The sequence below is a fragment of the Chenopodium album genome, chromosome 13 (genome assembly GCF_948465745.1).
Source record: "Chenopodium album chromosome 13, dcCheAlbu1.1, whole genome shotgun sequence".
Lineage (NCBI taxonomy): Eukaryota > Viridiplantae > Streptophyta > Magnoliopsida > Caryophyllales > Amaranthaceae > Chenopodium > Chenopodium album.
Window position 1 is genome coordinate 23,895,200 of NC_137846.1, and position 17,914 is coordinate 23,913,113.

The window sequence follows — 17,914 nt, forward strand, 5'->3', positions numbered from 1 at the left end:
TAAGTCGTTTTTTGGAGGTGGTAAACATCAAAATTTTCTTTTTTAAACAAACACAACCACTAACTAGTTGTACTTTAATTTGATATGGTCGTAATTGTTATTGCAAACCCGGGAAGAATCCCACCTTACTTTTGGCAAAATTTTGGTATTTTTGGCGACGAGTATTTTGACAAAGTCCAACGAGATTTCTATCTGGTCGTAAATAACTATACTATTCGCGACCACTTAATAAACTGGACGTTGATACTGATTAATTGTGACGAAAAATGCGTATGGTCGTGAACTTTGGTCATAAATAGACCTTTTTCTAGTAGTGAGAGGAGAACCATGGCATGTTACCGCCACGTGTTAAAATGTTAAGGCTTTATCAAAGTATTACAGCGGAAAATCCAACTTAAATCATAAAATAATAAAGTAATGAAAACCAATAAGTCAAACCTTACAAACTGGAACCATAAAGGCTCTTATTTAAAACCCAAACTAATATTTTTAAAATCCAAAGCATGAACGAATAACAAAACATAAATAAGTTCAACACAAAGAACAAATACTCTCAATCACATCAATCCCTTAATAATGTGTTTGTCAAATCCCTGAACTCCACATCATCAAGCTAACCTGTGCAATACTGCTCCCCAATAATACAAGTGTAATAATTGGATCATCACAGGGTCATTGAAAGGTGAAGGGCATGACCAAAAGAAAACACACACAAAAGCACGCAATCAGCAAAGCTGAGTACATACAAGCTACCACGCACCAAACCTAACATGATCAACTAGTTTAAGTAAATAACATTCAACATAAATTCATTAAACAAGACTCCACACCAAAATAGTTTGACCAACCCAATATACTCACTAACCAATTCATAACACTTGACTCTTTATATTTAATTTAATTTAATTAATTTAATTTGGAGTAAGCAATAGACGAGGTTGTCCAACCCACCAAATCATTTTGGTCCCAAATGACCATTTAAAATAAAAATTGTAGCGCGATGCAAGAATGGGCGCGACTACATTCTCACAAAGTTAGTCTAGGATCCCATCTAACTTTCATTATAAAATAAAAATGTAAATACCAAAAGAAAAGAGGACATGTTGATCAAACAAGCCTCGGAAAGCCAGGGGCTACCACCGTGTACCCCAACCCATAATTGTCAATACTCTAGAAGTGCACGCTTTTCAGAGTTTATTGCTCATCCATGTTTCACTTTACGTGATTACAAGTTTAATTAATAGCCAACTCATTCAAGTAGACCATACATAACAATCATATATACAATTCACTTTTAATCTTATTTAGGACTACGATGATCACATCACAAATTGACTTTTAACTCCATTAAATTCCAAAATATCCAAAATTGTTGAACATAGCCAACCCACCTAGCCATTTCGGCTTAAACCTCTTTTACTCAACATACTAACAAGTCATGCTTGAGTAATAAATAAAATAATAATAACCTCATGGAATAATTAGTAAATTCATTCCACTTAAACCATTCAATTTCAATCCTTCAATAATCCAAATGTGGTTATCCAACCAATCCAATAAAATACGCTTGTATCAATATTCCATACAAACATTTAATCAAATATAATTCAACATGTTTGCATCCATAATTCCATACAAACATAATCAATTCACCAAAACATGTCTCATAAACATAAGCACATGAATTAATTCAATGTTTAACCAAACAATTTCCATATATCCAAGTGTTCTTTAAACATGAAACTAAGTTCTTTCCTTTTTGGTACGTACCTAAACATGATACTACTTACAACAAAGTAGACATGTACGTACCTCGTATAAACAATTTTTTGTGTCACTTTTAATCACTTAAACGTCTCATAGGGAATAATCACTTCCTAGAAAACAACCAAGAATAAAAAATTAATACCCAAGCAAATTTCCTGCAATATAACTTGATTTAAAATTCATTAAAACTTCTTTAAAAAAATGCTTTTATGTTTAATTAATTAATAGAAATTCAATAGAGACAAAGCCCCAAATTAATTGATCATAAAAACCCTAAAATCCCAATTTAAATAAATTAAAACCCTAGGTTTTAAAATTATAAAATCTGAAAATTTATAAAACAATTATAATCTGAAATTATATTTTTAAATCATCAAAACATGATTTTGATGCTAAATAAACTAATTTCAAATAATAAAATAAAACCCAAAACAATTAAATCAATTTTAAGCAATAATAAAAACAATTAAATCAATTATTATTATTATTATTATTATTATTATTATTATTATTATTATTATTATTATTAAGTGCATATACCATTGATTTAGGTGAGTGAAAACATAAATAAATGTGTACCATATTTAACGTATGTTAATAGTAGAAAGATAAAAGACAATAGTTTAACATCTTCAAATTATAACAACCACATATCAAAATAGGAACATAATTAGATAAGAGTTTAACATCATGGTGAATTAACCATCTACTTCCATATGATCGTCATTTTCATCATCTTCATTGTTGCTTTGATCTTCGTTGTTATTATCTTCATTGTCGCTTTGATCTTCGTTGTAATCATATATTTTAAAGCACATAATTTTTTTGCAGCTTTTTTATTCTTTTTATATCATTGGTCATTATTATTAAATAAAATTATGTATTTAGTATTATTAATAAATATTAAGTATTGCTTTTCAAAAAAAAAATATTAATTATTATTGTTCCCTAAAAAAATATTATTTGTTATTATTATTCTCGGTAAATAGTAGAAATTGTTATTATTTGTTATTATTATTTTTTTTTAAAACAATTGTTATAATTATTAGAAATTATTAATTAATAATATTATTAAATATTAATTCTAAATATTTTGAATTATTAATTATTATTATTGATAATTATTATTATTCATTATTATTATGAATATTAAATACTAATTATTATTAATATTAATAATTATTATAATAATTTTTTACATTAATAATTATTATAATTATTTAAAATAAAAAATTTTATCATCAATAAAATATTAATTATTATTATTGAATATTAATTATTATTATTGTTATGATTAATTATTATTTTAAAATAGAGCAGAGCAGAGCAGATTTCTTTTGAGCAGAGAAGAGCAAAGCAGAGTTGAGCAGCTTTAAAGAACGGGGCCTACCTCATTGGAAACAGTTGCTTGTTGCTCAAGTGAATCTTAGTAATCCAAGCTCCTCATCATCATCTATCTACAAGTGCTCACGACACATGTTAAATTCATCAAATACAACATGGGTGCTCTCCTCAACATACAAGGTTATCTTATTGAAGTCCTTGTATACTTTGCTATGTGGAGAATATCCTAGAAAAACCGCTTCAGCCCTTCTAAGCTCAAACTTATCCTACTTATTCTTACAATTATTATGCACATAATGTTGGAAATATGACTAATATCAATAAAATTATAACAAACTTATCTGATTTAATGTTGTGGCATGACATAGCATCACTGCCCTGAAGTCGAATTTGCCCCGTACTGTACACACAGACTCATAGAAATTGACCTTTAGGTATACACTAAGGGTGAGCATAGGACGGGAACCCGTACCATTAGTATTAACGGTTCGGGTACCCAATAACCAATACCACGAAAAGTGATATCTATAAACCAAACCAATAAGTTCGGGTACCCGGACTTTGTGTACCTGGATTTTCGGATCGGTTATCGGGTACCCAATAGTTATCCTATAATAATAATTAAACTTAATATGTAGTTATTATGATATCATTTAACACTAATTAACAACAATACCACATGATCTTGACCAAATTATTAATGATATTATTAATCATTGATATTATAAAGTGATTATGAAGTAAAGTAAGAGTTAAGATTTTGAAAAAACAGATTTAAGCAGGAAAAAAAAACAAAAAATTGCTTATCGGATCGGATCGAATAACCATTAATTTTAAAATGATTCCCAATAACCATACCCGATAACAAATTATCGGAACGGGTACCCGAACTGATATGGTTATTGAATCGGGTACCCTAATTTCCGAACGGTTACGAATCGGGTTTTTGGGTTCTTGATTTTTCGGGTAGTTTTGCTCAGCCCTAGACTATACACGACTTCAACTCTTTAGTGTACGACAAAGAGTTAGATTGAGAACACCTTCGAACAACGCTCAAGAGAATAGTGGTAGTGAATAATCATTTTTGTGAGAAAATAATTATCTCAATTTTTTTTCGTGTTTCAAGGATGAAGGAGGACGATTTATATAGTTGTGAGAGTAAACCAAATACAAAAAATCTAGTCACCAATTAGTAAAAAAAATGGCTAGTATTTAAATCCTCCAATTAAGCCCAATGTAATTTGATTAATTGAGCCTAAATCAAGGAATTGCCTTAATTTGGAGAGCCTTGAAAAAAATTTTGACAAAGGAGAAATTAACTCTTGTAAAGCACAACTTATTTGGAGTTCTCTACTAAAACTCCAAAACATAACATGTACAACCAAAAGTTTGTATTATTGCTATTACTACGGAGTAGTATTTTTAAATACAATCAATTCAGTTTGTAAAATAAAAAGGCGATTTTTCTCAGTAATGTTGAAACAAAAACAAATCCATTATGCACTGTAATACCTCGTATTTTTAATGTATTTTATATTTTATTTATTTAATTATAAAATATATTTTAGGTCAAATAACTATTTTAATTATTGGATTATAAATAAAAAAAGAATTTATATTTGGGCCTAATAATCATAAATATGGGTTTAAAATAATGAGTTTCAAATATGATTACTCTACCAAATTACAATCAATTTATGTCTACAACAAGCCCAATCACTCTTTTATTTAGGCCAATTATTTCTCCCTCTTGCTATCCCTTATGAGGCCCAAATAGCTCAAATCTACCCTACTCTATAAATACCTCTTCAATCAACAAAATTTTCCCCACACAAAAGTCAAATGGTCCAAGTAAGTTATTTCTTTTCTTTTCCCCTTTTTCCTTCTTTTCTTTTTCTTCTTTCTTTCTCATTTTTTTTTCTTTTTTGGTTCCCCTTGTTTCACATGGGATTCACACAAGGGGAGTTGGGGGCTTTCTTCCTCACGGCCCCACCCACCGGAGTTCGCCGCCGACGCTGGACCACCGACGGCCGGCGACCACCCTGCGCGACCAGCTTGCCACCACCGTACCACTTTCATTCTCTCTCTATCTTCTCCTTAATTTTTAATTATCTTGACAATTATATGTATGGGTTTTGGTTTTCATTGTTTAAAGTATGTTTGAGTAGTATTAAAATCATGTTTTAATAGTTTTAATTTTATTTTCAGATTTTGATATGATTAAAAGTTAGAGTTTTTAATTTATTAAAAACTTGATTTTTAGGGTTCCTACATAAATTGAATTGGGGCTTTTATATATCTAGTGATTCTATGACTTAATTAAGCATAAAAGTGATGTTAGATGAAGTTTTTGAAGGGTTTTTAATTAAATTATAATGCTGGAATTTTGCCCAAGTGCTACTTTTGATGGTTTTATGAAAAGGGTTTAATTACCCATTAAAGAGGAGTTTAATTAAGGGTTTTACTATAATTTTCAGATTATTTTAAGTTGTTTAAAGTGAATTTAAGTTGTTGAAAATTGTGTATACAAGGGTAATTAATGTAGTATTATTATTGTCCCTTTATGTAGGAGACTTGATTCGGGAATTGTTGTAGTATAATCGGCTACTTTAAGGGCTTAATTGAGGTACGTATGCGTACTCAGAAATTTATTAAGCGTGTAGAAACATGCTAGGATTAATTTAATTGATCCAAGTTAGTGTCATGCTAGGAATTGGTTGGAATGGTTTATTTGAAATGAGATTGGTGATTTGAATTGGATTGATTGAATTGAGAATGTTTTTGGTGAAATATTTGTGAAGCATGATTGGTTGAAATAAATTATTTATTGGAATTGATGAGATTGAAATATTGTCATTGAACCATATTTTTATTATTGGCATGTTTAAAGGTTTATTTAATTAAACTAAATGTTTAATTTGGTTTGGAATATTAAAAAGGGATTTTATTATGGTTCATATAATTTTTATTGATGCTATAAGCATGAGGAAGGAGCTATTTAAGTGTCTTTGTACACGAGGAATAGATTATATTTTTGGTGCCTTAGTGCACTTAGGGTATTTTCAACACCGGGGTATAGGATTTGTAGCGCATTATGCGTTTAAGGTGTATTTGACACCGAGGTAGATTTAAAAAGGTTTCAACATTAAATATTATGTGGTCACTAATTATTCAAGAATTAAATTGGTATGTTTGATTGTTTGAATAATTATTATGATTGAATGATTATGGTTGAGAGTCATCACCAAGTCTAATAATATGTAAGTAACGTAAAGTGAAAGAGATTACGTACCAAAACTCTTGGAATGTATACACCCTGAGTATGAACATATGGGGGGAGTTATGCGACTTTATATTTGACCATAACTTCTATTGGGGGTACAGGACGCTGTACTTTCTATTTTATTATGCGCAGGAATTCCGCCACTTATGAGTGGTTCTTTTATACTGGCATGGTTAGCTCCCGTATTAGTACCTCTTTAATCAAGCTAAATAAATTATTTAGTTATTTATTTATAGAGTCATGTTGTATGATGTATGCTTGTAATCAGGTGCAGCAAGGTAAGTTGTGTGATGATAGGGTGAAAGCATGTTAGTGTGTTTTATTTACGCTTATGTACTCAACATTGCTGATTGTGTGTTTGTATGTTTGTTTGGCCTTGTCTGTACTTTGGCCCTACGACGACCCATTTCTAATGGCGAGTAGTGGGGACAAGTAGAGAGGAGCTTTTCAGGTGATGAAGCATATTCATGATGGGGCATGAGCGAATTATGTTTAGTTTGCATAAGACTATGATGTGATTTATTGCTTTATTTATTATATTATATTATGCTTGTGAGACTAACGCAAAGGTTTTTAAGTTTGTTTGGTTTTAATAAGGGCCTACAATGGTTCCAAGTTGTAAGTTGACTTTGTTTGACTTTGGTTTGACTTTACTTTCGTTTTGGTTGACTTTATAGTTGACTTGTTTTGAATGCTTTTAAAGGTAGTCTTCTGCTGTATGTCTTTGATAATTGCCTTAGCCGTTTTCACGGTGGCAGTAATATCTTAGATTTTCCTATTTTGAGTTTTAAAAAGAGCAAAACATGTACTTTAAAGGAAAGAAATTTCTAGGGTGTTACATGCACTCATTTAAAAACAAATTTCTAAAGTACCGTCCATGTTGGATTGTTGTTTGGTTTGGCTTGTTAATGGTTTTATGTTAAAACCGCTAGCAACATTAGCGGTTTTGTATTTTTTTTTAAAAAAAAAAAAGTAAAGAGACCTGTTATTACTGAAATCAGGTTTCTTTGAACTTAAAAATACTATTGTGGGCGCTCTCTTTCTTGCTTTTTGCTAAGGCTTGGTTTCATAAAAGATACAGCCTTTTTATTAACAGGTCTCTTTGCCTCCTTACTTTAAAAAAAAAAGAAAGGAGGAAAAGAGACTTGTTAATAGTAAAAGACGGTTTCTTTTCTAAAACCGCTAATAACTATAGCGGTTGTAAAGCTATAACTACTATTGCCATTAGCGGTTTTAAGATGAACCAAATAAAAAAAAAATACACCCAACATTGATCCTACGTGGACGATAGGGTTGTACACCTGTCCTAAACCGGACGGGACCTGAATCATTGATTTTTAAGGACCGGAGACCGGACCCGAATCAACAGGTCCGGTTTTGGCCCTCACCTGAAAAATTAGGTATGGTTCGGGTTTGGACCTAAATAGACCTGATTATTGATTTTTTTCGTTTTTTTTTAAATAAATAAACTGTTGGACTTGTTTATAAACTTGTTGTTTAGACCTGTTTGGACATGTTATGGACATGTGTTGAACCTGTTATGGACTTGTTTGGACCTGTTTATGGACCTGTTTAGACCTATTTAGACTTATTAAATTAAAAAAAGGTAGCTTTATCGGTTTCAGGTTCGGACATGAAAATTCCGGGTTTTACTTGCATTGGACCTCAAATCCGAAATCATGGATTTTTAAGGATTGGGACTGGACCTGACTTCACTGGTCTGGTTCCATTCCGTTCCAAACAGGTCAGGTTCAGGACAGTTTTCAGGTCCGGGCCAGTTTTTGTACATCTCTAGTGAACGGTATTTAGGAAATTAGTTTCTAAATCAACGCACAAAGGGAAATTGCGTGTTGTAAGAGCAAGTTTAGCCCCAAGTCTTAAGACTTGGATGTGACATCATTTGTTGTGGTCCCATTAAAAATGATGTCATCAAATTCTTGTTAAAACTTTCTAAGACTTGTCCAAATTTATCATTTTAGCCCTAACACTCAAATATATGACATATTATTTTTTTTTTATCTCTTTATACGTAGAAAAGTGTAAAAAAAAAAGGATATTACAAACAAGGTTGAGGTGGGTCCCAAACTCGAGTCTTACGTTGAGTATTGGAATTTTAAGACTCAACTTGAGACTTGCTTGAGATTTAAGAAGAAAAATGGGGGAAGTCTTAAACATAAGTATTAAGACTCAAGATGATGATGTCATTCCAAGTCTTAAGACTTTCGGCTAAACTTGCTCTAAAATACAATCAATATAGAACGACAAATTAAATTAAAACCTTTTTTTCCATCCTTTTAGGGGCGTTTGGTTCGCGGATTATAGGTATTAGGTATGAGTTTAGAATGACCAAAACCCATACTACATGTTTGGTTGTCAAAAATATGATTTTTAAACCCATACCTCAAACTCATGAGGTATGGGGTTTAGAAACCTTGGGGGAAATGTGACTTTGACTCATTCCATTCCCTTAGGTATCAAATATATGAAATTAAGGAGATGATATTTCATTCCAGAATTGAACCAAACACATGGTATTAAGTATCAAGTTCCAACCCGATACCATCTTAACCCTATTCCTGATTCCAAATCTATATCACTCTGCGAACCAAACACCCCCTTAATTTTTCTAAAAAAGTAGATAAAGTTGTAAAAAGAAAATTAAAAAAAAAAAAGCCAAACTTTTCTCGCATACACAATTGATTAATTGTCTGTCCAAATCTAAATACGCGTAAAAGTAGTGCCAGAAACAAAGATTAAAAAGCTCCAAATTCGACCCCACAGCAGACAAATCCCCCCCCAAAATCTCGCCATATATAAATCAAAAAACTTCTTGACTTGGTAAACATTGTCCACCACAACTCAACCTCATTTTCCCAATTCAATTTTTTAGCAAATTTCAATGCTTTTCTTCCGTTTTTTCATACCCATTTACCCGTTTTCTCATACCCAATTACCCATTTAGAGGAGTTTATTTATTGCATTTCTCAACTGGGTCTTTTCTACCACTTTGACTGCATTGGTTGATTTGATCTTCAAGAGTGTTATTTGGTAAAACTACTTGCTTATTTTTACTTGATCTTGTCTTTGATATATGACATTTTCTGGGTATTTGTTTAATAAGCACTTAGCAGAGGAGTTTCAGTTTGTAAGGTTTGAGCGTGCTTGACTTAAATTCCAATTTTGGTGGTATAAATTGGTTTAAAGTTTTGATCTTTATAGTTTTTTGTGCTATTTTTGTATATGGGGTTTGAGCCATTGTTTTGTTTAAGCAAATTTTTTAAGCAAATGGAAGCTTCTGTAATTTAAATTTAGTTGGGTGTCATTGTTTTGTTGATTTTAGATCAATTAAGTTTAGTTGTTGATTTGAGTTGGATTTTAAGGGTTTGACTTTGTGGGGTTGATTGGATTTGTGATCTTGAAATTAGATCGTAATTTATGAGATTAGAAGTTTGGTAGCATTGGATCTTGATGTTAAAGATAGAGGGTGTAATAAAAAGAAGTTAATTTGGGGAGAAATAGATGGGTAATACTTGTGTTGGACCTTCTATTTCTAGGGATGGGTTTCTGCAAACAGTTTCAGCTGTAGTGTGGAGAAGCCGGTCACCGGATGATACGGCTTCTGTTTCCAATGGAGGAAGCCAGCATGACCCAACATCCCCATCTCCGGCCCCGAATGCAGGTGAACCGCCTTTGCCAACTCAAAGTGAACCCCCTAGGCAGATCACAATGCCAAAGCCAGAAACCGAGCAAACCCCGGTATCGAAACCAGAAGTTGAACCAATGGTGATACCAAAAGCAGAAGCTGAACCAGTAGAGCAAGCTAAACCTAAGAAACCCCCTCAGTTTAAAAGAGCACCCAGTGCAGGACTCCGAGTGGAGTCTGTATTGCTAAAGAAAACAGGGAATATTAAGGAATTTTACAGTTTGGGCAGGAAATTAGGACAAGGGCAATTTGGAACTACTTTTATGTGTATAGAGAAGGCTAGTGGAAAGGAGTTTGCCTGTAAATCGATAGCGAAAAGGAAGCTGCTGACTGATGAGGATGTGGAGGATGTGAGGAGGGAAATTCAGATAATGCATCATCTTGCTGGTCACCCTAATGTTATTGCAATTAAAGGGGCTTATGAGGATGCTGTTGCAGTTCATCTTGTGATGGAACTCTGCAAAGGAGGTGAACTTTTCGATAGGATCATTCAGCGTGGGCATTATACAGAACGACAGGCAGCTGAACTTACGCGGGTTATAGTTGGTGTTGTGGAAACTTGCCACTCTTTGGGGGTTATGCATCGTGATCTGAAACCAGAAAATTTTCTTTTTGTAAGTCAGGATGAGGATTCACCCCTTAAAACAATTGATTTTGGACTATCAATATTTTTCAAGCCAGGTATATTCTTGTATTTCACTTTTGTATCATTTGGCATCAAACTTGTTATTATATAGCTGTACCTGTTTAGAAAGGGAACCTTTTATCTTAAACTACTTTTTTTCAGTGAATATTTCAGCTGTCATCTTTCTATTCCATGCTTGATATCATGCTGCATAATTTATTTTGCTTGAAATAAGACAAAATAAGATAATATAGTTGGTCAAACATACCCTTAATCTTTGGTCAAGTCTACACGCCTCTCGTTTTCCTTTTTGTTCTTGATAAGTATCTTGCTTGTTGTTTCCTAGCACTTTGAATCTTTTTGACAAGTTTGTACAATTCACATGAATTTTGTCCAGGTGATAAGTTTACTGATGTGGTTGGGAGCCCGTACTATGTTGCACCAGAAGTACTACGGAAACGTTATGGTCAAGAAGCAGATGTTTGGAGTGCTGGAGTCATAATCTACATCCTACTTAGTGGAGTACCTCCTTTCTGGGGAGGTGAGAATCTCAATTTTGTTCTGATCTGAAGCTTTTGTTTGAGTCCAAACTCTAAAATTTACTTAACTACTGAGGAACTAAATGTGCAGAAACCGAGCAAGGGATATTTGAACAAGTTCTGCATGGAGATCTTGACTTTACCTCAGATCCTTGGCCTAGTATCTCAGATGAAGCAAAAGATCTGGTGAGAGGAATGCTTGTTCGTGATCCTAAAAAGCGACTGACTGCGCATGAGGTTCTATGTGAGTTGTTACAAATGTTTGATTTTATTATCAATTTTTTTTAGACTAGTTTAAATACCCTGATTTGTATTGTCAATGTGGGCTAAACATGATGGATCATAAGCTAGAGAAATTGGTTTCATATTATAACTATCAATCTAGGATCTTTAAGCTATACATTGGTCCCGTTCCGCCTGTATTAATAAGTTTGACAGTCTACACTCTGTTGTACTGTAGTTCTACTATGGATTTTTTGGTCTAAAAGATACTCAAAGGCTGCATGCTTCCATGCCCATAGCATGGTGCAAAAGAGACATAAAGCTTCTTTGTTATACATTACCTAGGCAGGTAATCTTTAGGTGTCTGACTCGACCGACTCCTAGCCCATGTCTATTCCAGTTGGCATACCTGTATTAAGGTACTATGACAAAATTTTGATGGGAGTACAAATTTGTGTTAAGTAATCAATCTTAGACATGGCTATTCATTCATGAGGGGGAATAAGATGATGAATACATATATATGGCTGAAGATGCATGTTGTATGCCTCAAAGGCTCAAACATTTTACATGAACCAGCAGCTTAAACCTATACTTATATAATAACCTTGTTGTATGCCTGTACACATTGCAAGATGTGTGTGTGTTTGTGTGCAACTCTCTCCCTTTATCTCTCTCTCTTTTTCCTACATTTAAAGTAACTTATAAAGTGCAAAGGTTGGGAAGAATAGGTCTTTCAACTATGAGTTTCAGACTTTCAGCTTTAGTATTTGTATACATGTAGCTAAAGAATAAAAGCAAAGAATATTACAAATGATGTTATGAACGATTTTGAAGTCGCATTCTTAGCTTGTCTTGCAGAGATTGCAGATACATACCTATATTTGATACCCATACCTTACTCCACATAACATTGGTTGAAAGTCCTCCAAATTTTGTTTTCTTAATATACGGTAACAAAGAATATGTCTTGTATAACTTTTCTACCACTCTCACAATTTTTATGAATGGGTTCTTACTTCTTAGTATGATCTCTGATTATCCGTTCCTCATTTCATCAAGTATCCAACCACTTTCTCGAGATGTTGACTTTTTATTTTGTTACTTTTCTTGCTTATGTATAATACAAATTCCTTTCAGGTCATCCTTGGGTGCAGGTTGATGGTGTGGCACCTGACAAACCTCTTGATTCTGCTGTTTTGAGTCGTTTGAAGCAGTTCAGGGCCATGAATAAACTCAAGAAAATGGCTCTCAGAGTAAGTTTCCTAATGCGGAAAATAAATTTACTAAGATGAAGACTATCGGAAGTGAAAGCAATTATTTTTGCAAAGCTAAGTATACAGCTCACTTGGATTTTGTTTGATGCTTAAATGATTTACAACTTGTGTTGTATATTTCAGGTGATTGCAGATTGCCTATCTGAAGAAGAAATCGCAGGCCTTAAAGAGATGTTCAAAATGATAGACACAGATAATAGTGGCCAAATCACTTACGAAGAACTCAAGGTCGGACTTGAGAAGGCTGGTGCAAACCTTATGGAGTCTGAAATTTACGATCTTATGCAAGCTGTAAGTAATAACTTGAAAAATATGAACATCTTGAGCTTGATGAAGGATGATAGAAGCCAATGAGGTTTCATTTTATTAGCAACCATTGGTGAAATCAATAGCCCTGGCCTTCATATTCTTTATTTGTTTGTCTTGATGTGGCTGCATCCAGTTATAATCTGAGTAGTCTTCTAGCATATGTTGGGACTGTTGCTTCTGGTTCACAACCCACAAACATTGTGTTGCATAGACTTACTAATGAACTTGGTACAGGTTATTTTTCTGCCTGAGAATCCTAAAGAGTTCTGTTGTATTTTAAATTGTGCTATAGCATGCTCTATAAGTGTATTCTTAGTGGCAAGTTAAGATTCCTAAGGTTTATGCGTCCCTTTTACTTTGAAGTAAACGCCATTTCTTAGGTGTAGTCTGCACCTTTGTTAGGGACAATGCTTTTGGGATTGTGTGCATTCTGTAATTTAAGAAGGACAAGCCACTAAACATGAATTCTGGCAATCCACCATTCATTAGTATTTTATGAATATATTTGGAAAGATGTGCCTTGTATAATATTAGTACTATGCAGTATAAATATACAACATCAGCTTCTGTTTCTAATGCCTTTTTTGTTATTTTTTTATAATCTTATATTGCAGGCTGATGTTGATAACAGTGGAACAATCGATTATGGAGAATTCATAGCCGCAACATTACATCTGAACAAAATTGAAAAACATGATAATCTATTTGCAGCGTTTAATTACTTTGATAAGGATGGAAGTGGTTATATTACTGCAGATGAGCTCCAGCAGGCCTGTGAGGAGTTTGGAATGGAAGATGCACGGTTGGAAGAAATGATTAGAGAAGCTGATCAAGACAACGTAAGTAATTTGTATTCTCACAATTTCAATGTCAATATAGAAACCTGATAAGTCAAGCATAATAGTATTATAAGTCACTTCACTTGATGCTACAATTTTAAGCTTGAATAGGTCAATGCATAATATAACTCATATATGTGAGCGTATATTACATTATATAGCAGTTGTAAAAACCAATCAGGCTATCACCTGTGAAGGGGAGCGGAAAACACAAGTTAGCATTCATTTTTCGGTTTTTCCGTCCCACCTTTAGAAGGTAGGGTGGGGGATGGGTGAGTGATCCAATAAACTGACAGGCTTTGAATCCTTGACTTTGTGTTGGAAATTGGAGCATACCCTTAGGTTTTGGCCTTTGTTCATTAAAAGTGATACAACATGAACCAGAAGATAATTGAAGGTCCAACCCTTTGAAGATGTTTTAGGTTTTACATGATATGACCCGGACTTCTGGATGTGCAACTGAACTTAAGAGCCTTGATATGATGTACCACTTATTAGAGGTTGATCATTTTATGTAGTTCTAATATTTCGGTGCACTGTTTTTTGAAATCTAGCACCACTCTGAATCCCGATGCAAGTCAAGTGTCATATTCTTGAATTCTCTTGGACCAAAATTTTCTTAAGTGATGTGTCATGGATTAAGGCTACCCCATATCAACCCTGAGCTAAATTTACCCCAAACAAGATAGCTGTTGCAAATTAGTGATTGAAAACGGTTGCTCTTAAACAGTTTTGAACTAAAGAATTCTTGCCTACAAATTGAGGATGGAATAATATTTGCATCTTTTCTTGACATTGAAAACATCATGTGACTCAACTACTTATGTAGTTGGGCTGTCTAGCCTAATATTGTGTTGACTTCTAAGCTGGGCATTCATGTCATGACAGTCATAACATTGAATGTCCGAACTATGTAAAAAGACTCCATACACAGAAAAGTGGTCGATCATGACTAACAGGAAACATTGTATCAATTCAACTTGCAGGATGGACGTATCGACTATAATGAATTTGTTGCAATGATGCAAAGCGGGAATCCAAAAGGAGCTCCAGGCAAGAAAGGCCAAGAGAGCAACTTTAACTTCGGATTGAGAGAAGCACTAAAGCTATAGTTGCATTCTCATGGGATTTGAGGAAAATTTTTGTTCTAGTTTTGTTCGTATCGACTTTCTCCCCTCTTGGTAAACTCTTTAATCTCTAGTAATTTATGGTTATGTTAAAAAAGAGGTTGTATAGCGGAGCATGCTCTCAAATCATGGCTCTTAGTGTAAGCAGCAGATGTGATTCCAATTTTTTTGATGAATTTTGCAATCAAGAAATGGATTTTAACTCGAGTATATACAGGTTGATGGAAAAAAGTCAAATGTAATGATTAATGTGTTGTGCATTTTAATTCTTTGTTATAGCAACAACCAACAACCAATTCTTAACTGATATTTTTAAATACTAGTTGTTGGTCGGCGCGCGTTACCACTAAAATATAGTGATCGAGTAAATTAGTTTGACAATGTGGTATATCATTCACAGAACATAACTTTGGATTTGCTGTAAAACCTTAGTTTATTCTTGAATTTTAAAAATGTAATGAGAATGGTGGTAGTTATTGGAGATATATGAAGCATTTGCTGATTTAAGTGGCATGACTAGTTAATATAATTAGATGTGTGAGTAGGTTTGTTTAGTGCTTACATAACCATTAACTATTACTAATTAGCTTACATAATCAAACCATATATTCGGAGTGGATGTTACACCATTCCCATCCCCGCCTAACATTCTCATCTTCATCCTTGTCTCCGCGATGAGTCCAACATCTACCCCCCTTCCGTGTACGGCTGGTACAAATCCAAAACATCCCCTCCCCACCTCACCTCACCTCACCCCACCTCCAAAGTTCCAAAATACAACAGTATTACATATTACCTAGTGTATAGTCTAGGCAATGCCCTAGAATGCTAGTGTACTTGTTTAGTTTGCTAATCATGTTCGATTGTTTTGATAATTATCTTGAGATTTCATTACTTGAAAAAATATTTGTAACCAATAATTATCTAATCCAAGTTAACTATATTTTTTGTATAGAAAAGCACAATAAATGAGTAGCTAATATGGTAAGACTTGTAACTTAATACTGTTGCTCTTAAGTTCAAGTCTTGCTATACGCATTTTTAATTTTCAAATAATACATGTTGTGGAGGTGACATGTCATCTTATTGTTTAAAGGTGTGACATGTGGCGTATATTGCTGACATGTCATGTTTATACTGCTTGATAAAGGTGACACGCGGCACATATTCTGTTTTAAAAACACTTTTTAATAATAATAATAATAACAATTAGGTTTTAGGCCTTGGGCGATGCCTCGGATTACTACATAAATTTCATGATTAAAATCCTTAATTATATTTAATTTTAATAAAATGACATATAATAGGTATAGCTTAGTGACAGATAATATAGTTTTGAAACTTAAGGTCTTGAGTTCAAATGTTGTCCAATCCATATTTTTAAGCATATAAAATGAAATACTTGATTAATTGAGGAAGATGTCACGTCGCACCTAAACTTATTTAAGAATGCCTTTTAATATATACTGTAGATAATATAGTAATTGGATGGCTAACGCGCGTGATGCGTGCACCATAGCTAGCATCATAGCTAGCTATTCCCAAAGTGTTATTAGTTCTTGGCCTCATGATGAGGAAAAATGTATAAACAAATATTTCGAAGTGTATAAAGGTCCATACACTATTCTTAAGAGTTTTGAAAAAAAAGACAATTAACGTTAATGAGGCAAATAAGTAAATAAACATTTTATAGGGTATAATTGACCAAACATTATTCATAAGAGTTAAATCACTAAATCACACAAGGAAAACGCTTAGAGGCAATTAACATCATATTAATAGAGGCACATAGGTAAACACGGATATATATAATTGTCCTCACACTAATCATAAGTGTTTTCTCAAACTTTTTAAAAGGTAGGGAAGTATAGATATTACACAATTGTTTTTTCTTTATTGCACTATAAATCTATTATGATTTATTATACTTACTATTATATTTTATCAATTTTTTAAAAAATATAAAATTAATTAATTTTTATAGTTTTAAATATGAACGAGGGTATGGGGGCATGTACAAAGTGGGTCGGGTGGGACGGGGCTGGGATGAGGCAGGTACAATCTAAAATCCACCCCTCCTCAATTCCCCATCATCCATGATGGATTGGCAGTATGATTTTTATCTCCATTTCTGTCCCACCACCCACCAAATTGGGATCCATTCCCACCCCACTAGGGTGCGGATGGGACAGGTCAAGTTAGGAAAGGTCTCCTATTTTACCTGTTCCATTGACATTCCTAAAGTATAATAAAGTAGTTATTTCCTTCAAGCACTTTTTCTCGGGTAAATTCATATTTTTCATATTAATAAATATGGTATGTTTTTCAAAGGGGTATTTATGTCAATTTGAGTAAGTGGGGCTAATACTGTAAATTGGTATTAATTTGGCCTCCTCCTCCTCCTCCTCCTCATCAAGACTGTTCTTCTTCCTCTAGTCTCTCACCTCCATCAATGGAAATCAAAAGCCTTTAATGACGAAATCGAAACGTATTAACATCTTTAATGGAAGAGAAAGATAAACCTTATCCTTAAGGATTACCCATGCCCTAACTTCTCTAATTTTCTTAAGGTATCTTGTTTGATTCCGGAAAGACTAAGGAGGGTGAAGAAGATAAGGAGCAACGAATATAATAGATGACGAAGAAGATGTTCACAACACTTCCATGGAGTATAGAGGGTGAAGGAATGGAGTACAGGGGTATGGAGGAGGACGAAAAAGATGGAGTGAGGATGAAAAGATGAGAACCGGTACAAACAGTTTTTTTTTTTTTTTTTTTTTTTTTTTTTTTTTTTTTTTTTACAGATATGCCATTTGACATACAAACACATTTGTCAGAGAAACTGGGGCTTGTCCCTTTTTCACTTTCCAGAAACAGTT

At 33.4% G+C, this 17,914-nt stretch overlaps 1 protein-coding gene and 1 long non-coding RNA gene across 2 annotated transcripts; both read left to right on the forward strand.

Moving 5' to 3' along the window:
- The first annotated feature begins 4,954 nt into the window (after positions 1-4,954).
- On the forward strand, positions 4,955-7,100 carry LOC145576529 (uncharacterized). The gene is made up of 3 exons (XR_014098422.1): positions 4,955-5,177; positions 5,681-5,737; positions 6,818-7,100. It is a non-coding gene; the product is annotated as an uncharacterized LOC145576529 (long non-coding RNA).
- Positions 7,101-9,180: 2,080 nt separating this feature from the next.
- Positions 9,181-15,277, forward strand: LOC145574703 (calcium-dependent protein kinase 1-like). The gene is made up of 7 exons (XM_081632553.1): positions 9,181-10,778; positions 11,120-11,263; positions 11,353-11,505; positions 12,624-12,739; positions 12,884-13,051; positions 13,684-13,908; positions 14,895-15,277. Exons 1-7 carry the CDS (start codon positions 9,914-9,916, stop codon positions 15,018-15,020), a joined length of 1,797 nt encoding a protein of 598 aa, XP_081488679.1. The 5' UTR covers positions 9,181-9,913; the 3' UTR covers positions 15,021-15,277.
- The last annotated feature ends 2,637 nt before the right edge of the window (positions 15,278-17,914 follow it).